This window comes from Narcine bancroftii, chromosome 5 (genome assembly GCF_036971445.1).
Source record: "Narcine bancroftii isolate sNarBan1 chromosome 5, sNarBan1.hap1, whole genome shotgun sequence".
Classification (NCBI taxonomy): Eukaryota; Metazoa; Chordata; class Chondrichthyes; order Torpediniformes; family Narcinidae; genus Narcine; species Narcine bancroftii.
The window spans coordinates 164,851,368-164,874,413 of NC_091473.1; the positions used below are offsets into that span (position 1 = coordinate 164,851,368).

The window sequence follows — 23,046 nt, forward strand, 5'->3', positions numbered from 1 at the left end:
ATTACCCATGGTTCTGCTCATGGCTATGCCCTTGGCCAGCAGATACTGACGCAGCTCCTCTCTCATAAATGAGGATCCCCAGTCACTATGGATATAGTAATGGTATCAAACAGAGTGAATGTGTTGAGTAGTGACTTTATGACTGTGGTTGTGGTCATGTTTGGACAGGAGATGGTGAAGGGGAAGTGGGAATGTTATCTATAATATTTATGAAGGGAGGGAGCTCTTGAAATCCATACTCGGGCATTCGAAAGGGTGAGTTTTGTTTGGCCGATGAAATTGGGGTTTACATTCAGCGCAGACCAGGCAGCTCCAGGTTAGTTCCCTGTTATTTTCAACTGAGTAAGGGAGGTTGCAAGCTCTAATGAAGTGGTGGAGCCTGGTGACCCTGGAGTGGCAGAGGTTGTTGTGCTGGGCTTGGAGGCGATCCAACTGCCTATTGGCACGTCCCCCAGGACAAGGCATCTGGAGGCTCGTTCAGCTTCCTGGGCTGGTACAAGATCTTGTACTTGGAGGTGGATAGTTCAATTCTCCACTTCAGGATCTTGTAATTCTTAATTTTTCCCTGCTGTTTGTAATTGAACATAAAGATGACTGCACATTGGCCAGGTAGTGCCTCCAATGGAGTACAGCTTCCACTATGGCCTGGGCTGCCTCCTCAATGGCTGAGTGCCAGAGTTGGAGGCCCTGGAGAGTTTGGGGAAAAAAAAATATTCACTGCCCTGCCTACCTGGTTGTGTGGCTGCCAGGGCAAAGTCGGAAGCATCACTCTCCACCTGAAGGGGGATGGATTCATCCACAGCATGCATCACTGCCTTTGCGATGTTGCCCTTGATGCATGTGAACACCGCTCGGGCTTCTGCCGACAGGAGAAAAGTGGTTGATTTCACCAGGGGGTGGGATTTGTCCATGTAATTAGGGACCTACTGGGTGTAATAAGAAAAGAACCCCAAGCACCTTTACAGGGCCATGAGGGCATGGGGAAATGGGAGCTCCAGCAGGGGACGTATGTAGTCAGGGTCTGGCCCAATGATGCCATTCTCTACCATGCAACCGAGGATGGCCAGCTGTGAAGTTCTGAACAAGCACTTTTGGTTGTATGCGAGACTGAGACTTCTGGCTGTCTGGAGAAATTTCTGCAGATTAGCGTCATGATCCTGCTGGTTATGGCCGCAGATAGTTACATTGCCCAGATAGGAAAATGTGGCCTTTAGCTCGTAGTCGACCACTATCCGGTCCATCTCCCTCTAGAAGTTAGACCCCATTGGTAACCCTGAAGGAGACCCTGAGGAAGTGGTAAAGGTGGTGCAAGGGCTGTCCTCTGGGGAGATCGGGAGTTGGTGGTAGGCCTACTTGAGGTCAGTGGTTGAGAAGATCCGGTACTGAGTGATCTCGTTCACCAATTTGGCAATGTGGGGGAGTGGTAGGCATTCAGCTGGGTAAAACAGTTTATGGTCTGACTGTGGGTCCTTTTCCCCAGGGCTGTATCGCCTTCTCTTGGTGGTAACAGGGGGTAAGGTTCTCTATCAGGAACGGCGGTGGGATCCAGAGGGTGGACAAACTGCAGGTAGTGTTTGGGGTGGGAGGGGATGGTGGTGTTGGGTGGTATAAAAATTGGTAGTTGCAGTTCATGAAATGGGGGTTGTGGTCTGTCAGACTGCATTCAGATGCTCTTGAACTGGCACTGGAAGTCCAGTCCCAGTATGACTGGTGCACAGGACCGTGGCATGATAAGGAGATTAACTTGTATTCCTTGCCCTGCACAGTCAATGTCATGTTTCAGCTGCCATGGATCTCGGCCAAATGGGATTTAGAGGCCAGGGAGACTTTATACTTTGCCAGGGTTACCACGAGGGAGTGGTGCTGAACTGTGCCTGGGTGAATGACGCTTTCTATGCTCTCTGTATCAATATCCATCATGGTCCTGGTTGATATTGGCTGTCCTGATCCAGGGTAATAGAGGGCAATGTCTGGTTGCTGCCTGAATCACTGTTGTAGTACTGGTTTGGGGCAGCCCCAAGATGGCTGCCACCATGCTCCATAATGCTGGAAATAGTACCATCCCGGTTTGCCATCCTGTTGAGCCGTTCCCTGCAACCAGAAGTGGAGCCAGAAGTGACGTGATCCAAGATAGCAGCAGCTGCTGGCTGCACTTGGTGCTGCTGGAGGAAGGTTGAGATCTACATACCTTCCAGTAGTGTCCCTTCTTCCCGCAGGCAGAACATGTAGCGTTTCGGGCCAGGAAATTCTTACGGGGATGTTTCGCGTGGCTGCAGAAGTAGCACTTCAGGTGTTCGATGATGGTGACCTGGGACCCCGCATCTCAAGATGGCAACACCTGTGGTCCCCCCGTTGTGGCTGCATCTTCCAAGGAGAAGATCTCCGCGTTCAGCTGCGCTGTCTCGAGGGCTTTAGCCAAGTCGACAACTTCTTTTCGAAGAGTTTCTGTCTGATCTGATGAGTCTTAAATCCAGCCACACATGCGTCGCATATAAGTTCCTCTTAGTGGACAGCAGCAGATACATCTTTGCAGCCTCAGTCTCGCCCTGGCTCCCACAGGGCTCGCATGTACTCATCAACCAACTCACCAGGCGCTACAACTGCCCAGTAGGTATCTGGTGTAGATAACATTTGTTGCAGTCCAATACTCTCTCCAAGAGCTCCATTGTGGCGGAGTAAGTGGAGCAGTCCCTTATCATCTGAAAAATGCAGTGGCCTATCTGAGTAAAGTGTAGATCTTGTTTGTCTTCCTCACTCTGCATGTCATTGCGTCTCATGAAAGTGTTGAGGCAGTGCAGCCATTGATTGAAATTGATGGAGGCCTCCAGATCTTTAGGGTTGGTGTCCAGTTTATCCACCCGTATTGCCTTGTCCATAGCCCAAAAAATTTAAGGTGATTAAATTGTAGTGCTATCGATCAACCACATTAGACTCAGAGTCTTTTAATCACCTTAAGACATCAACACATCTCGCATGTTGCTGGGCTGGCTCCAAGGCAGGTACTGAGGGAGTAGATTGGGCATGACAGCCTTTATGGGGATTTCTGAGGGGAGGAGTCACAAAAACAGAGGGCGGGCCAGCCCATACCGTACATTCATACGGTCAGTGCTAATAGCTATACAGTGGGTCCACCACAACCCACCACTTTTTTTGCAAATTCAAAATCTTGAGATAAGCAAGCTACTTACTGGGCTGGAGTCTTGACTTGTGTGGTATGACAAGTTTAATGTGCCATGTAACAACAAACCAAAATAAAAGTTTTGTCAGTGTGCTGTGAAATATATTACTGATATGAATGAAATATCAACTGGTGCTAAAATTTATTGTCTTTTTGTTATTGGGCCACAAATTAAAAATATGGCTCCTTCCCTTGGCAATCAAAATTATATGCTGGATGGTTTAACACTTTTTTCATAATCTAACCCTTCAATTGAAACATTTAAGAACCTTTAAGAAAATCTGACCGTTGTAACAGTTCCAGGACTGGAATGGGGGAGTGAATAGTTTCTACGTAGTGGGCTGCGCATATTCTGGCCCTTCTGCACCACCCTATAATTAAAGGTCCTGTCGCTCAGCTCCAGAACTAACCAGATGGGTAAGGTTGCCTTTTCGGTTTGGTTTTGCGTGGTACCCACTGACGCTAGGCCCTTGCTGGAACTATTCAGACTAGCTGCCTGTAGCTTCCCTGCCAATAGATACAGCAAGCAGAGACCTATTGTGGTTATTCTAAACATTGTGCAAACCTATTGTACTTGATAAATTATACTCAAGCTCCTAGTCCTGTATGAAATGTAGTCTGTGTGAGATGAGATTGAATGACTTGTTTCCTTAGAAATGCAGGTCTGAAGTTACAGTTCTAATATTCGTTAGAATGAACCTCAACTAGGCCTTTCATTTAACGAATTGTGCTATGCCAAAAATTCCTGTGGGAAAGGGTCCTGAAGAAATGGACTGTTTAGTATTCTAAGGGGAGCTAGCAATGCATTCCTTTTTTAACCTGCTGGCACAGGACTCTGGTTGATAGCATTGTACACCATGTTATCCCAATTGCATCTGGACATGCTTGTATGTACTGTTAAGTTGTATTGATGACAAATTCTTCATTGAAGCAGTGTAGCAGACCATCAGAAAGTGTCAGTTTCTTAACATTGCCAGAACCACCACCTGGGACCTTCCACTACATAAATCTGCTATACAGTTTTTCTAGGCCATTTAAAATTAATGGAATATGTGCAGAGGAAGAATGCTACTTTGTCACCTGATGTTATCTGCACATAACATTGCAGTTTCATTATCACAGATTTTCAAAATATTTGGACTCCTATAACTGGGTCATTGTGCTTCGCAATTGAGGAAATGTTTTTTCATGTTCGTATAGGAATATTACTAGCGTTTTTTTAAAAAGATCATTCAAGTAAGTATTTAATGCTTCTCTTTGGATTTTATTTTTGCTTTCCAAACTACTTCCTCCGAGATTGATGCCTCTCTAATCATGACTGAATTGGTGGTGAAGCAGCACAATTCATGGATCTGCATGTGACTTGATGTTCCTTAGCTAAAGAGAAGCCTAATATGATGCAAATATGTTGCATTAGGTATTAAAACAGAGAATAATGATTGGGCGAAAGCTTGGTTAGCGAGTTAATATTTCTGTTCATTTCCAAATTGATGGAGTCATCAGTTTTTTTCAATTATAGGAATGAAGAGCAAAATATTGCAAAAGCTGTAATTCTGACCTTGTGGAAGGTTATCAACTTAAAACAACTTTCTTTATCCCTCCCAGATGCAGCCTGACCTTAAGAATCTTGAGCAGTTTCTCTTTTTCTGGAATCTTTTCATGCAACTTAATGTTTTTCTCACTTTGTCATGAATGGCTATTGACCTGAAATGTCAATTCCTTCTCTTTCCTTGCTTGATGCAAATTCACTCTGAGTGCTTTCAGCATTTTCTATTTTTGGAGCAAAAGCTGCAGAGGCTGGAATTCCAGTTAAATTATGTGCCCATTCTGGTGATATGATTGTATGCACTGGCTGGTCCGCCCTCCTGCCTTAGCTCCTCCCTTAGTCCTGCCCATGTGACCTCAGGCCATAATGGTCAAGTCCCCTCTCCTTTCCTCTCATTTTCCTAGTCTGGACCCAGGCCAGCAGTCTCTAGCCCAATAAAGCCTATCATTCCCCTCAGTCTTCTGTCTGCGTCGTTATTGGGGCTACCGATAGCGCCCAACACCCATTTTATGTGGTACACAGTTTTAAGACAGTAGCAATTATTCTTCTTTTCTAGCAGTAAGAAATGTGTACAGGTTTATGTAACTATTTTGAATCAGTCTTGCATAACATAAGATGCTTGGGAGGGCTTATGAAAGAATGCAAATCCCATCTTTTAGCTCACCAGTGAAAAAGACTGTTCTGCCTACACCCTCAGATCAAATTTGATGTTATTTTGATTATGCTTCAATTTTACTCGTGTAAACTTTTAAACTAAAACATCGGCTGGAACAAAACTAGTTGTTTTTCCTTATTTTTCTCCTTGGTTCTGAAATATAGTGTGTATATAGATACATCATCCTTGCTGTAGTTTCAGCCTGAACGCTAGAATTGGAATGATGAGCATCAATATTTACTGAAACAACAAATAATAGATAAAAGTCTAGCATTTCATTTTGAAACTAAAGGTTTTTTTTAAAAAGGTATAACTGATATTTAATTGCCTCATCACACTTGTTAGGAAGAAATAGAGAAAAGTTGCTAAGCAAAAAGCCAGAAAATTTGAATGAATTTCTCCTCAGGAAAATGCTTTCCTTGGAGTTCATTGTGAAGATGAGAAAATTAAAAATCATTTAAAATAATTTATCGAACTAGCAAGATAATTTGACCTTATTGAAAATAGATTTTACCCTCTGGAGTGGAGGGAATGCCTGCCTAATGTGCTCCTACATTTTTTGTCTATTTTCTGACATTTAAAGCATATTTCTAGCATTTGCAGCTATTTTAAAAAAAAAGTTTTTGTGTCTTAAAATGTAGGCTTTGCTGCAATAATTTTTCCCCTCTCATGCTAAATAGGGTGAACATATTTGTCATGCGAGTCAGACTATAAAGCAGATGATAAGCATTTAATTTGTATGATAATTTTTGTATGAAGCTTTATACATTGATGAATCTGCTGCAAGTTTAAAAAAAATATTTTTATAAATGTTATATTTTGAACATTATTTGTCTTTGGATGATGGATAGGAATAGGTGAAATGTTTTCACATGGAGGTATCCCTTACGATCCAAAAATAGAGCATTCCTCTGAAACCTTTCATTCGACAAAATGGTGTAAAGTGAAGAAGCAATTACCATTAATTTATATTGGGAAAATTTTTTGAGCATTCCCAGACCCATTGCTTCACACTCTCCCGACAGACTGCTAAACACTATTTTTGCTTTTTGCCTTTTTTCATAAAAGCGAAAATCCTCCTTTGATTTCTTCCAGTTAATGAAAAAGGGTCTAATGTAGGCCTTTGTAAAAGTGAAGTGACGTAAAGTGAACTTTTGAAAAGCAGGAGATACTTGTACGTTGGTCAAAGTTTTATAATTTTTGAGCTTTAGTTGGATATGACTGATCAATGGAAAGCAAGCTTATTACTCTGTTTGGAGCAGGATTGATGGCCCAAGTCGTACTTTTGTGGTTTATGCATAAGCTCCCTTGAATTGAGGAAATGAAGAATGGATTTGTTAAAAGTTGGGCAGTTGTCATTTTTTTTGTCAAACCATTACCAGACATTTCTATTTATTCTCAGTATGTATAGATAACAGCTTATTGTCTGAAATTGTCTGTTAATGTAGCAAAATTCCTGAAGGCCGTCTCCAATGTTTTTGATTTGTGTATCAAAAGGCTAATGGGTAATAGCTTGAATCTAACTTTCTTAATTATATTTAAAAGCCTCAGGCAGAGTTTGCAATGGCCACAGTATTTTTTAAAAAAAAAGCCCATTTACTGAATACTGATAGATGACATGCACTGAACAACAAAAGAACTTGTCAAATATTACATGCAAGACAAATGAATGTTGAACCCCTAATGTAAAAGGTCATGCACACACATTCTAAACAAACTAATATCTCCTTGTGGGAATTATAGCTGATGTTTAATTAGAAGAATAAAAACTAAAACAATGGATATAATTTGCTGAAATTAAACTGAAATTAAGAATAAAAAGCTAATTACATAGTGAAAAATCTTGGAACTTCTTAAACTGGACATAAGTGTTGTGATTTGCCTCTTATCTACCTTGTGTTGATTTTTATCTAGTTAGCAGTGGCAGAAAGCTGTATATATATCAAATTAGTTTACTAGTTTGAGCTCCAGCATTTTTGTAAAAAGCAGGAATAAACTCCACTGCAATTACTATGTTTACGGAAAGTTTTGGCTTATTCAGGTATATTTTGTACTAAAATTAATAAAGCAGGCCACATAAACTAATATTGTACTTTTCAATTTGTTGCATTTCAGAATTTACCCCAATGATAGTACTTTGTTCTGAGGCCTGTTGAAGTTTGGGAACTCTAAAGTTGGGAACAGTGTAGAATTTGGGTTCATTATGAAAGCATGATGCATACCATCAGAATCAGAGATGAGACAGATTCTGACTTGGAATTTCAGATAGCAGTTTTCTTTAGTGATTCGTTAATGCAAATTGTTTTTCAATGAAGTGGTCAGATTAGTGATTTCTAGATGAAATTGAATGCTTCCATAAATTCAAATTTGGCATTTCCAGCCAGACTGTAACTTGGATCACTTTTTTTGCATTGCTTGTGTAGTTTTATGATATCATTGTCCATCTTTCAAATGTTTAAGTTGTTTTGAGATATGTCAATCATTTAGCAATTTTTGATTGTCTCCTTTAATGGCAGAAACCGAAAAATTGCAAAAATCACTTATGTTTTGACAGAAGATGGGTTCTGTTCCCTGCAGCTTTATCTTCTGTCAAAACCTGCCAGAGACATTGTGGGGTTGGGCCCCAGCATGATCTTTGAGTGACTTGGTGGTTTGAAAGAACCAGCATCATTTTCACACATTAAATCTATACCCCTGCTACCAAAATTTCAGCAAAATTAATTCAAATATGAAATAGTAGAAAGTTGAACTATTACCCATTAGAAATAATCTTGAGCTGAGGAATCCATTCGAGAGAAATATTTATCTTAGCAGAAAGTTGAATGCAATGCACATGTTTGTTTGTAAATTGAATTTTTTTCCCACAAAAATAAAATTAGGTCATTCTAATGAACAGCTTCATTTTCCATTGCAGTAATCTCATTATTTGCTGATAATTACAAATAGGATAGCTTTATATATTTTCATTCATTTGCTGAATGCTTAAAAAAAGTTTACTATTCTTGTGAAATGATAAAGGAAAGTTTGTGGACCATGTGTCATTTGTTGAAATTATGCCCATGGGTAACACCCTTCACTAATGCTTAGATATTGTTTTGCTCCTCTTGTGATGTGCGATTACAATCGTAAACTTCTTTCTTCTTCTTTGGCTTGGCTTCGCGGACGAAGATTTATGGAGGGGGTAAAAGTCCACGTCAGCAAGGTTAATACATCAGATTTTTAAACACGTCCTAGTATTGACATCTGAAGATCTATTGAAAATCAGACCCGTGATCTCCTCTCTTCACTACCCCTACCCCAGCTGCTGTAGGATATCAACCCAGCTCTTGCCAGTACTGCCTTCACCTCATCTTGTGTAAACTCAGTCCCTTGCTGTCTGATCTTACTGCCAATCCATCTTTGACTGTTGATCTTTGGATCATCCCCCTGTTGTGTTGACATGTAGATCTGAAGTTAAATAGAGCTTGATTCTGACTCCTGCTGGCTTTCGTCGAAAGGTGGTTTCAGCCAATTGCTATGAGCCAGTATGCTGCACACAGACATTGGACCATCATTAAATTTAGCAAAGGACTTATTTGGCACAAATCTAATGAAATTTTCTTGCCTGTAAAGTGAGTGCCAAAATTAAGTTTTCTCTTTGCTATTAAGATTATGGGTAAATGATTGATATTTCAAGAAAGATTTTCAGATGGACATTCAGCTTTAAATGACCATTTTTGATTTATTTCCATTTTAAATAAATCCCTAATGGCTTGTTTATTTGGGAAGTTTTAAGGTTTTGTGCTGTAACATTTCAGTTTGGGTTTTGTTCAGAAGCTTGAACTTCATGAATTATATTGTTTGGAAGCCATTCCAAAATCTATTTGTTACTATTTAGAATCTGATTTGAATTGGGTAGATTGGATATTTCCCAGTGTTAGATTTTGGGCTGAATCAACAATTAGAAGTATCAACCAAAGCCCTCTATAGAAAAATATCTGTATTAAGAAATTAATTTCTATGACTTTGATTATTGAATAAATAATGTCATTTTCTACCATGTTTAAAATTAGACACCTTGACATCTTTGCAGTAGCAAAGATAATTTGCTGTGATGCATAGATGCACTTTTATGTTAATGTGGCACTGCTCAGAGTATCTTTCTATATTTTCTTCTGGCGTTTGGGTCACCACATCCATGCTGGCTCTCAGAGCAATAACATTTACCCATTCACAACTCTGTCCCCAATGTGTTCCTTTCTTGCTCATTAACACCCAGCACCCCTCCCAAACTTCCCACAAGCCACTTACAGTGGAGGCAGTTTGCAATAACAAATTATCCCAACCAGCATATCACCAGGATCTGGGATGAAACTGAACTTCTCTGGAGAAACCATTTTTTAAATATTTTGAACTGTACATTTTTTACATGGATAAAATAGTTACTTAAGTATAGTAGTTGGGAAATAGTCGTATATGCAAGCAAAAGAAAATTGCAGCGGGTAAGTAGTGCCTTGATTATGCTAATTCCAGAAATTGGCATAATGACTATGCAAGCTTAAAGGAAGAACAAAATATATAATTAACAAACTATATTGTTTTATGCTTTATGATCTGGACAGGCAGCATTTATGAAAGAAGAAATTGGATCTACATTTCAGGCCTCTGCCTTGGAAATGTTCTTGAAGACTAATGTTCCCCTTTAAACAACAAAGGAATTTATGATGTGGGATGACTCTGTATTTGAAAATTGTTGCTGTGCATAACAATTGTCATGCAAAAATGCATCAGTTGTTTGAAAAATATTTTTGAGTGTTTTTTCCAATGCTTTACAACTTCATTTAACCACTCATCATGCACAGTAAATATTTGTGTTGTGGGGAGGTGAAAATAAATAGAATAACAATTTTTGGACCTATTTGTTTGATTTTGTGACCATTTCCTTCATATATCTACGAAGTCTTAATAGCATCTTACTCAAGAGCTCTGCATTTTGTAGTGCACTCAAGATACCAAGATGCTGTGATTAGGTAGATTATTCTGGTCTTTGGAGAAGCCTCTTGATAAAAAGAATGCAAAATGCTTAACATGGGAATATTAAACATTGTGTATTCCTTGAAACAAGAGACATTAGACTCCATTTGCACCTAAGCTCTTGCAATGATTACTGGTTTAGAAGTCCTCTAATTTTACATTGATAATTGCAATTATTATCAATACGAACAAAATAAATTCTATTTTGTGCTTGGTATTTTCAATGCAAAAGGTGGCACTGCATGAGAATTAGTGCAAATATTTCCAAAGGGATTTTAAATGCGTGTTGTTCAAAACACAGCATTTGCATCACTTCATCAATAAATCAAAATTGTTTAAATCCTGCGAAATTTGGTTTGTGCCAAGGATGACTAATTTGCAGTTCAGAAGGGTTTATGGCTTGTGTATATGTATATTTTTTAAAAAGGAATATTGTGCAAAAGTTGCGAATATGCAAAGCTATTGTTTAGGGTGCTATATATTTTATTTAAATTTAAAAAAAAAACCAAGCAACTCCAATCCTGGTTGAATCAGTCAATGTTTGACTCCTTAAATATAGAGGAATTAAAGTTCCAATTTTATGTTCGAGTATATACGTGTCATCACATACAACTCTGAAAATTTTTTCTCCTGCAGGCCAGGTAGAATTTCTACTTGTCGTTAACTATAAACTGTATTCAAGAAGAGAGAAATGTGAACTTATTCAGTAATAAATAATATCCAAAGTAAGTGTCCTTAAATGAGTTTGAATCAGTTTAGGAGTGGGGTGGTGAAGGGGGAGAAACTATTTCTAATCCTGGTGGTATGAATCTTGTGGTACCTATACTTTTTGCCTGACAGCAGCAGTGAGAACAGAGAACATCCTGGGTGGATCTTAGATGATTGCCTCTGCTCTCCAACAGCAGCATTCCATGCAGATTTTCTCAATGGTCAGAGAATTTTGACTGTGATATACTGGGCTGTGTCCACTATCTTTTGCAGGTATTTCCACTCAAAGGTATTGGTGCCCCCATACAAGGCAGTGATGCAGCTGATCTGCACATTTTCCACCACATATCTTTAGAAGTTTGCCATTGTGTTCAGTGACATACCGAACCTCTGCAAACTCCTGAGGAAGTAGAAATGCTAATGTACTTTCTTCACAATTACATTAGTATGGTGGGTCCAGGAATGGTCTTCTGAGATGGTGAATCCCAGGAATTTAAATTTGTTCATATTCTCCACTTCTGATTTTCCCCCAATGATCTCTGGATAATAGTCTTCTGATTTTCCCTTCAGAAGTCCACAATCAGCTCCTTGGTTTTGACAACATTGAGAGATTGTTGTTAGTTCATTATTTGGCCAAGTTTTCAATCTCACTCCCATATTCGGACTCATTTCCACCACGACAGTAGTATTGTTAGAAAATTTGTATATGGTGGTGTTGTCGCCCTGAGCCAGAAGTATAAAGTGAATAGAGCAGGGTATTAAACATGAAAATTTGTGGTGCTCCAGTGCTGATGAAGATTGTAGAGTAGATGATCTTGCCAATCTACACTGATTATGATCTGGAGGTGAAGAAATCCAGGATCTAATGCAGTGTGAGGTATTGAATCCCAGGTCTTGGGGTTTGGTGATTAGTTTTGAAGGGATTGAGAGGTATTGAATGCTGAGCTATAGTCAATGAAGAGCATCCTGATGTATGCTTATTTGCTGTCCACTTGTTTAAGGACTTTTTTGTAGAGCCAATGATGTGGGATCTGCCAAAGATCTGTTGCTGAAGTAGGCAAATTGTCGCCTCTCAGACAGGAGCTGATGTTGATTAACACCAGGCTCTCAAAACATTTCATCACTGTGGATGTGAGTGCCTCTAGTTGTTAGTTATTTCGGCAAGTATGATTGAGGCCTGTTTGAAGCAGATGGGTACCACACCCTGATTGGGTGAGATGTTGATAGTATCTGTGACTACCTTAGCCAGTTGATCAGCACAGGTGATCTGTTCTTGTCTGGGTACTCCATCAGACCTGATATTTTCCTTGGATTCACTCCCCTGAAGGCAGCCCGCACATTGTCTTCGACTACTGTCAGAGGATCATCAAGGTATATGATGATACGCAGTGGGACTCTGTTGTTCTGGTCGTATCAGATGTAGAACCCATTGAGCCCATCTGGGAATGAAGCTTTGCTGTCTTCTTTTACACAGGATTTAGTTTTGGTTTGAGATTCACACTCCTGAGGTAAATTCAGAAATAGATTTTTGATGTGAGAGGAGATTTTGTTAAAACCCATAATTTTCTTTGGGGTTTTACAGGATAAATGCTGAGATGATGTTTTCTGTCATGGCAAACTGTAGAAGCAGTGGGCATAGTTTCAGAATAAGGTAGAATCCATTTTGGATGGAGTTGAAGAATTAAAAACTCCTGCTCAGGTTGAACAGGAAGGGATCGATGGTTGTGCTCATTTCACCAATAATGCTAAGTTTCTGTGTGTTCCTGACACCATGGACTTTAAGTTCTCTGAGTAATACGATTCTACTGCATAGAAGCAGACCCTTTGGCCTAAGATGTCCATGCCAACCAAGCTTGTCTCATTTGCCTGTGTTTGGCCCAATTTCCTCAACTTTTCTTATCCACTTAACATTTCTGAATGTCTTTTGAACATCATGATTGTCCCTGTTTTTGTCATCCTCTGGTAGCTTGTTCTATTTACCCACAATCCTCTGTGCAAAGGTGTCCCTCTGATTCCTGTTCAATCTTTCCCCTCACCTTCTGCACATTGAGCCTGCTCTGCCATTCAATAAGATCATGGCTGATCTGATGATTGGCTCATCTCCACCTACCTGTCTTTCCCCCATATCCCTTAATTCCCTTACTATGTCTTAAATATATCTACTGAAGTAGCATCCACTGCTTCAATTGGCAGAGAATACCATAGATTCACCACTTTCTGGGAAAAGCAGTTCCTCCTCATCTCCGTCCTAAATCTTGAGGCTATGACCCCTAGTTCTAGTCTCATCTACCAGTGGAAATGAATTGCCTATTTCTATATTATCTGTTGTTTATAATTTTATTGATTTCTATAAGATCTATTTTCATGCTTCTGAATTGTGGTGAGATGGGTCCCAAATGACTTGATTACTCCTCGTAGGCTAACCTCCTCATCTCTGGAATCAACCTGTGAACCTTCTCTGTACATCCTTCCTCATGTAAGGAAACCAAAACTGAATGCAGTACTCCAGATGTTGCCTCACCAGTACATTGTACAGCTGCAGTAAAGCCTCCTTCCAAATTCAATTCCTCTAGCAATGAAGGACAATATTCTATTTGCCTTTTTAATGGCCTGTTGGACCTGCAAACTCACCTTTTGTGATGTATGCATAAGCATTCCCAAATTGCTCTGCATAGCAGCATGCTGCAATTGCTTCCATTTAAATAATAATTTGATCTTCCATTTTGGGTAACCTTACATTTACCATCATTGTGCTCCATAATCCAGAAGCTTGAATATTTTTTTAATGCATTGCAGTCAATTTGTTTATGTTGTTTGCATTTCTCTTTTTGGATTAAGCATCATTTTCTTGAGTATGGTTTGCACTACTGATAAATAGAAATTCTGTGTGTCATGCAGGAAAAAGGATCTCTGGGTGTTGTGTGATGTCATGTATTTGCCTGTACAATAAATCTGAGCTTTGAAATAATAGGATATAGGACAGAAGGTTGGAGAAGTGGAGATGCAGGTAGTGGGAGCAACCACTGAAAGGGGAGAAAGTTAGAGAAAAGTAAGTTAAAGAGAAAGAAACAGTTGGAACTAGATAGAGGTAGGGTTACCTAAAATTAGAAAAATCAGTGGGTTGGGTTTAAGGCTGTCCCTTAAGTTTGTTTGGCCTCACCCTGGCCATGGATAAGGTCAAGGACCTTATGTCTGTGTGGGAATGGTGATGGAAATTGAAATGGTTGGATATTGGGAATTTTGACTGAGGCCGACAGACATTTGCTATTTGGGTCAAGACCCTGCTGCATTCTACCACATTTGTTGAGAACTGAAAACATTTATCTCGATGATCATGTTTGGCGAAATCAAGTGGTTTAGTGAGGCGATTAGCTTACTGCGTTGAGGTGGAGGAAACCTTTCTCGAAGTGAATTCTTTCAGAGCTCTCTTACAACTAATGAGAATTTCTTTTTGACCCATGACTGTGCCTAAAATTATTTTCTTTAAGAAACTCCAGGAAATGTTTCAATCTTGTTGCACCTCCATTGGAGTTGATCTTTTCATCGTGGTTTGCCAATATATAGCATTGTTTCTGCATGGCACTGTAGTGATGAACTGGGAGAAAAAAACATTTCTGCATTTGAAACTATTAATATAGCTGCTTATTGCCAATTTGGCTAAATAGACACGAGCTGAATGGCTTGCAAGGCCAAATTCAGAGTCAAGTAATGGCAAACAAGAAAATTCTCAGCAAGTTACTTAGCATATATGGAGAAAGAGTAAATGTATCAAGTCAATGACTTTTGATCAGAACTTGGAAAACTTCTGTTAAATGCATTTAAGTTGCTCAATTTTTTTTAAAGTTCTAAGTTCCAATTTGTCAAAGTACATACATGACATTGCATACAACCCTGAGATTATTTTTCCTGTGGGCACAGCAGAATTTCTACTTGTGAGTAGCGCAAAAAAAAAACTGTTCAAGAAAAAATGCATATACAGAAGAGAAATGTAAACAAGAAGGAGATGCAAATAAGGAAACTAAATATTCAATAATGTAATTAAAACATGGGGAGGTTGGGAGAACAATAGGAGGGTATGTCATGATAGGTTCAATGCGCACTACCAATTTGATCAGTTGTTTTGCTTTTTATTGGAAGGAAAAAAAATCCATCGTAAGTTCGAGGAAAATTATTTCATCCTGACAACCTTATGAATTTGAGCTTAAAATCAACAGGTTCCTGCAAAGGGCCTTTTTGATGTCTGTGAATTGGACAGTTCTGATGAACTTTCATCCATAATAAGTTTGTTCTCTTCTCCATTGTTGCTGCCTGATCTGCTGGATATTTTCAGTTCTTCAACAGTATTTTGCAATTCTGGTGTGTATCTTAGCATTTTATTTTTTTTTTCTGTCATGTTTTTCCTCCCTCTTTCTGTTTTCATTCATCCTCTATTAAAATATCTTCCTGATGGATAATTAATGATGATCAAAACTCCACCATTCTCTTTTTAGTGGCACCCTCATTATTTTTAGGCTTGTCAGAGTCCCTTGGTTGTGATGTTATTCTTGTAACTTTCAATATATCTGATCATTTGCATTTCATTCACTGTAATAAATGGTAAAAATAATTAATTTTTGTCTTTCATTTTAGTTGGCCTTCTCCAGCGATTTCTTGTGTTACAACTCTGTGTGCCCGTGGGACAAGACTTCTCAACAGAATTGCTGTAAGGATGAATATTGCAAATTGTTTTGATTCAGTTGATACATTTTGCGACAAATAGTATTCATTAATTGTAACTGGTATCCCCTGCAAGCATGACTTAGGCTGGCTTCAAGTCATTAGGTTAAATTAATTGTTGATTTTTTTTTAAACAACACATACCTTGTGCACTGTCATGGGAATCAAAAGCAGAAAACATCCGTTATTATAGTTAGTTAATTACAATAGTTCAGAATGTTTGAATATTGAACTGTGGCCATTACATAATTCAGAGAAAAGCAGCTTCAAAGGTTAGTCTATTATAGTTGAATGATAAATTGTGAAAAAAGTTGTTGGAGAAACTTGGCAGGTCAGACAGCATTCATGGGGAGAAGTGGACAGAACCCTTTATCGAGACAATCTTGATAAAGATTCTCAAACTGAAATGTTGAATGACCATTTTTATCCATTGATGCTGCCTGACCTGCAAAATTCCTCGGCTTTGTCATTAACAATCACTGAAACAGCACCATTCACAGATCAACCCAGCACACTACAAGAATGACTTTTTCTTATCTGAGCAATTCTATGTAGAAGACTAAACAGGAGTTGACAACAACCAATTAATAGCTGAGCTGACAGTCATTACCTATTATTCCTGCGCAAGTGAATAAGATTAACTTTAGAGATGATGTTCATCTATTTTAAGAAGCATTTTTTGGAAACTCATTAATTCTGCTGACAGCATAGTTGCTAGAACAGGATATCCCCTACGTGGATGGACATTGTAACACTGGTATTCCTCAAGGTCTGAGCATTGTTCTTTGCATTAGCAGTGCATAATCATTTACACACGATGTTTCAAAGAGAACTAGAATCTCGATCGATCTCGATCACTCTCGATCTCTCTCAATCACGATCACTCTCGATCTCGATCTCTCTCTATCGATCATGATCACTCGATCGCTCTCTCGATCGCTCTCTCTTCCCCCCCCCCCCCCCCTGTCCCCCCCACCCCCCAAGCATTAGCCAAGTTGGTGTAAAATCTGCTAACATATTACTTGAGTGATATCACTTAACTAGCCAGAGTTGCCCAGGAAATAAAACACTCAGTTGTGGACTATACAGTTGAATCAAAATACCCAGAAAATTTCATGGTAATCTAATATATATGTTTGTGCAGGCCTGAGCACTGAGGCAGGCTTGGTGTTGCTGTTCTGTTTCCTGCTGCCGGCCTGAGCACTGAGACAGGTTTATTGCTGCTGTTTTGTTTCCTGTTTCCTGCTGCCTGCTCCTTGCATGTCTGGAAGCCTCAACAGTGAGGGGCGAGACTGATGTTCCTCTGTTGTCTCTTGCTTTCTTCTTTGTCTAACTCTACAGGCTGGTGAAGAGCTTCTGCCAATGTTGCTTCATTTTTTTCGGGCCCAAATTGAACTGGGTTTGTCCACTTGTTTTTATTCTGAATGTACATTGATGCACAGCACTGTGACTAATTGAGGTACTCCTGATGCAAGATCAACTTTTTTTTTAAACTTCATATGATGTTGAAGGTTAAATTCAATGTAGTTATGACATTCAGCATCAAATATTACCCCTGCTGAACCTCCTTGGAGATTTCTAGAGTGCTCCATTTGGATTTGCATGGAGTATAGGCAAACACACATGCATACATGTATATAAGATTTTTATAAAACTAAAAAAAAAACATATTTCACAAAATGCCTGAAGAAATTGAAGGGAACATGGAAAAGAGAATGTAAACACAATGACAGATGTTATTGGTATTCAAATATGCTTTAGGAAGATGATATAACGGTAAGTGAGCAATGTCAAAGCAATCTAACAAGATGTATTGCTGTCATTCACAAGTAATTTAAAATGCAGTAGCAATTTATATATTTTAAAACTAGTTAATCAGTCATAAGGAATTGCTTTATCTGTACCCAGCACATGGCTTCAAATATTGTCAGGATTCAGATTTATTATCAGAACATACATGACATCACATATAACCCTGAGATTCCTTTTTCCTGCAGACGCAGCAGAATTACCACTGATTGGTAGTGAAAAAAAAATAAACTGTAAACGGTGTAAAACTTTTAAACAAACAAGAACTGTAAACAGATAACAAATGGAAACAAACTGTGCAATACAGAGAGAACAAAAAGCAAATGAATAAAGTGCACAAGAAAAAGTCCTTAAATGAGTCCATGATTGAGTTAGTCTAATGGTGGAGGGGGTAGCATCTGTTCCTGAACCTGCTGGTGTGAGTCTTACGGCACTTGTACTTCAGTAGTGTGAACAGAGTGTGTGCTGGGTGGTGAGGGTCTTTAATGATTCTTGCTACTCTCAGACTTCAGCATTCCTTGCAGATGCACTCAATAGTGGGGAGAGTTTTCCCTGTGATGTCCTGGTCTGTGTCCACTACCTTTTGGAGGTACCCCTAATGCTCAGGGGTATTAGGATTTCCATACAAGACTGTGACATGTTAATAGAAAAATATTGTCTGAAGCAAGGAATTTTTTTTTAAGCTGCATTTTTTTTAATGTACATGGTTAGGTAATGTGTGGACTTTAATACTGCTTTCATGAAGTCAATGGATAGAATCTTCCCTGTCTGTAACCAGTTAGAAAAAGGGCTGCTGGCATTCAGTTATTCAGTTAGGCTTAGAGTGCTTAACTTTTTGTCCGGAATTCCAAAAACCAGCATTTTTTCTGGTAGATGACAGCTGCTCAAAGATGTAGTTTGGCACCAAACATGGCCCAACGTGACCCTCGTTCAACTCCCATGTATCCCATTGCATTCTGCGATAATTTGCGGTATCATTACCTAATAAGTGGTCCTTCATGGAGTGGGCTGTCAATAATTAATGCGATTATCATTTTATAAGTGCAACTACCTGTCAGGCGCAGTTGCTGATTAGCGCAATGATTACTTTATAAGACTCCTCCCTGTTCAGCAATATCACCTCCCAGTCGACACTACCAGTCGGAAGCCTCTTTCTCTTCTTTGGCTTGGCTTCGCGGACGAAGATTTATGGAGGGGGTAAAAGTCCACATCAGCTGCAGGCTCGTTTGTGGCTGACAAGTCCGATGCGGGACAGGCAGGTACGGTTGCAGCGGTTGCAGGGGAAAATTGGTTGGTTGGGGTTGGGTGTTGGGTTTTTCCTCCTTTGCCGTTTGTCAGTGAGGTGGGCTCTGCGGTCTTCTTCAAAGGAGGTTGCTGCCCGCCAAACTGTGAGGCGCCAAGATGCACGGTTTGAGGCGATATCAGCCCACTGGCGGTGGTCAATGTGGCAGGCACCAAGAGATTTCTTTAGGCAGTCCTTGTACCTTTTCTTTGGTGCACCTCTGTCACGGTGGCCAGTGGAGAGCTCGGAAGCCTATGAACATGGCAAAGAGAGATGCAGAGTCCCCTATGGATAGAAGTAAGGCAGAAAAGAAGCATCTTTCATTATTGATTGTACAGAAGGTAGAGTTATTGCAGAAGCTTGATGGTGGCGTATCTGTGTGTTTTCTAATGGAAGATTATGGTGTGGGATTGTCCACCATATATGATTTGAAGAAACAGTAAGAACAGTTGTTGAAGTTTTACAGTAGGAGTGATGACCACAAAACTGATGAATGAAAGGAAAGCTTTGCATAGGACAAAAAAAATGTAGATATTAACTGAGTACATATTGAGTGGATGTGACAACGAAGAAGTAAATGCATGTCCCTTGTTTTGAAACAAGCTCAAGAATTCCACAAAGAACTGAACCTTGAGGGTGAATGTAACTATTCATAGGCTTGGCGCAAAAATTAAAGAAGTGTCACAGTATAAATATCTTGATCTGTGGTGAAAAAGCTTTTGGAGATTATGATGCAGCTGAACATTACATCGATGTATTTGCTGAAATGATACATGATCAAAACCCGAGTCCAGAGCAAATTTAAAAGGCTGATGAGCCAGCTCTCTACTGTTGTTGCCTTCCTAGAAAGACATTAACAACCACAGATGAAAAAGAACCATCAGGTTTCGAGGACACTAAGGATAGGGTGACTGTTCTTGGGTGTGAAAATCCTCTAGACACGCACAGGTTAAGGTGAACAGTGCTTGGAAGAAGCCAACATCTTCGCTGCTTTAAAGGTGTAATCAGGTTAACTGTGCATTATGCCAATAAGAAAGCATGGGTAACATGAGAAATTTTTACTGATTGATTCAATAACCACTTTGTACTGGCTGCATGCACACATTGTACGGAGGCTGGCGTAGAAGAAAACTGCAAAATTTTATTGCTCCTTGACAATTTCTCCCTGCATCCCCCTGCTGAAGTTTTTGTGAGAAATAATGTGTTTGGCATTTACCTTCCACCTAATGTTACGTAGTTAATACAGCCTTGCGACCAAGGAATTTTATTCTCTACAAGGAATCTTTTCTGAACTACGTGCTTAATGCAGTCAACAAAGGCACATGCATAAAAGACTTAATGAAAACAGGATGTCACGTGAAGCTTTGAGAAGCAGCATGCACCCTTATGACTCCTGCGGGATTAATTAAAAAAATAAATATTAAGAAACGTTTTTTAAATAAAAACTATTTTAAAGTTGATTTAAGGTGATTTAACAAAAGAAAAAAAATTTCGCCGAAGAAAGAAAAGACACCAAAATTAACACCTATCAAAAAATGGGAAGAAAAGAAGAAAAAGTTGGGCCTACCTTGTCAACAAAGCAGGCTGCTGAAGTCCTCTCCAGATGCACTGGTGAGGACCCTGGTGAGGGACCTTCCTCTTGAGCCTTCTTGGCAGCATCCCATTAAGATGGCGCCAGAGGAAAAATTAAAACTGCAGCGAGCATGTGCAGTACAGAAGAAGAAAAGGTTGGGAGAAAACAAAAGGTCTCTTAAAAGGCAATTCTGATGCCTGGACATCTGAACAAGGAGGAGATGCATCTCCAGTTGAAGAGGCTTCAGAAGAATATGAGAGTGAAGAAGAAATGTCAAGTTCAAAAGAGGAACGATTTAGAGGCAAGAAAAAGATTTTTAAGAAAGAAATGAATAAGATTGAATCAAAAATAGATAGACTTGATTTGACTTTGGAAAATAATTTTAAATTGCTGACTGCAGAATTGAAGCAAGTTGAAACAGATTTGACAGTTAAAATGGATAATGCTTTAAAGGTGATAAATAACTTCTCACAGAGTTGATGTTGGAAAATAAGATTCAAGAAGTACAACGTATTGAAGAGAGGTCTAACATGTCTGAAGATACAATGACCAGTTTGATTTCAATGAATAAAAAATGGTTGGAAAATGTTGATATTCTGGAAAATTATAGTAGAAGAAAATGTTAAAATAGTGGCAATGTCTGAAGGTAAAGAAGAACATTTTGAGGACAAGATTTTAATTGAGAGAGCTCAGAGCTTTGAGACCCTAATCTATCCTGTTTGGATTTTTGAACTTCCAGGATAGAGAGAGGCTTCTAGGTTTGGCGATGAGAAGAGCTAGAAAACATGGACCTTTGAGCTATGCAAGGGATAAGATTTTTATCCAGACTTGAGTCAAGTACTGTTAACGAAAAGAAGAGAATTTTATCCAGTTGAGAGTTTTATGATAAAGGTTATAGATTTGTTTTGTGTTACCCAGCTTGAAAATATTTGTACCAAGTCAACAGAATGTTTTTTACAAACTATGTGCAAGTCAAAGAGTATGCTCAGAATTTATATAAAATTCAAGTAACAGAGGGTACCGATTTGTTGCAATGGATTTAATGTATAAAGAGAGGAGATGTTATTACCCTCCCCACCCCTTTTTTCTCCTCTTTAATGGATTAAGAATTTCTATACTGGATGGAACCATTGGTTAAATAGTTTTTTTTTCAGTGTAGGGGTTGGGGGATGTTTTTGTTTGATTTCTGGTGGCCGCATGTGTTTTCATGGTTTGGCCGTGACCTGTAAAATGGAGGGAATAGTGCTAGCTTTTCTCGCACTTGGGGAGAGATTTTTGTTTTGCCCTTTTTCTTTTTAGATATTAGTATTTAGTCTGAATAGCCTTAATGTTTTTGGATTGCAGATGAAGATCAGGACCAAATTATTTTTTGGGAATTTTTACTGAATAGGAGTGATGAAAAGGAATGTTTTTAATACGGAAAGTGAATAAAGTAACTAAGGTTATGAGTTTTAATATTAATGGAAAAATTAAGAGAAAATTTTGTCTTGTATTGTCTTTTTGCAAGAGACTCCTTTAACTGAAAAAGAACACTTAAAATTTTAAAGATATTGTGTTGATCAAGTAGTTTTTTTTTTCTTCATTTAATTCTAAGGTGAGAGAAGTGGCAATTTTATTTAAGTACAATCTGCCAATTAAGATTCAAATGTGATTACAGACCTGTCAGGTAGATATATATGGTAAATTGTCAAATATTTTCAGAGGAATGGACTTGGTTAAATATATATGCACCAAATATAGATGATGAAAAATTAATACAAGATGCTTTTTGAATTTGGTGGACGTTCGTGAACTATTTTAGTAGGAGGAGATTTTAATTTTTGTTTCGATCCTTTATTAGATAAATCATCAAGAACAATAGTTAAATCTCAGGCAGCAAAAGCTTTGTTATATTTAATGAAGGATTTAAACCTAATCGATATATGGAGAAGGATACATCCTAGAAATTGATTATTCTTTTTATTCTAATAGATTTGATACATATTCTAGAATTGATATTTTGCTTTTTGCTCAAAACCAGAGTTTTGAATATTGAGGATAAAACAAAAATATTACCTGATCATTCTCTATTGTTGATTGAATTGGAATTTGAAAAGCAACTGTCAGTATATAGGTGGATATTAAATTGTTTATTGAAAAGGGAAGATTTTTGTACTTTTACAAGACAACATATAAAATTGTTTTGTGATACAAATTTACATTCAATAGAAGATCAATATTATTTGGAATACGTTAAAAACTTACTTACAAGGACTAATTACAAGATACACTTCAAAAATTTAAAAAGGTCTATATGAAAGATAAAGATAAATTAGAAAAAGAAATAACAGTATTGGAAAAAGAAATTGAAAAATCATCATCAGAGAATAAATGGATATTTAACTAGTAAGAAATTACAATATAATACAATGTTGACTTGTATACAAAGAAAATGATATTATAGGCTAATCAAAGCTGAACAGAATTGTAGAATGATTAATGCAATACCACAAAATAATAATGAAGTGACATTTAAACCAGAAGAAAATAAATGAAACAAAGTTTAAATCTGACCATCAGTATTCAG

The 23,046-nt window shown here is 38.5% G+C and overlaps 1 protein-coding gene across 12 annotated transcripts in view; it reads left to right on the forward strand.

Moving 5' to 3' along the window:
* cfap20dc (CFAP20 domain containing) overlaps positions 1-23,046 on the forward strand; it is a 345,044-nt gene that overhangs the window by 46,213 nt on the left and 275,785 nt on the right. For all 12 annotated transcript variants that reach the window (XR_011357997.1, XR_011357998.1, XM_069939547.1 and 9 more), the window contains one exon: positions 15,730-15,802. Coding sequence is in view for 10 of the 12 variants with exons in the window: in XM_069939547.1 (XP_069795648.1) it covers positions 15,730-15,802 (73 nt within the window). In the remaining 2 variants the exon portion in view is untranslated. The remainder of the gene's footprint in view (positions 1-15,729; positions 15,803-23,046) is intronic.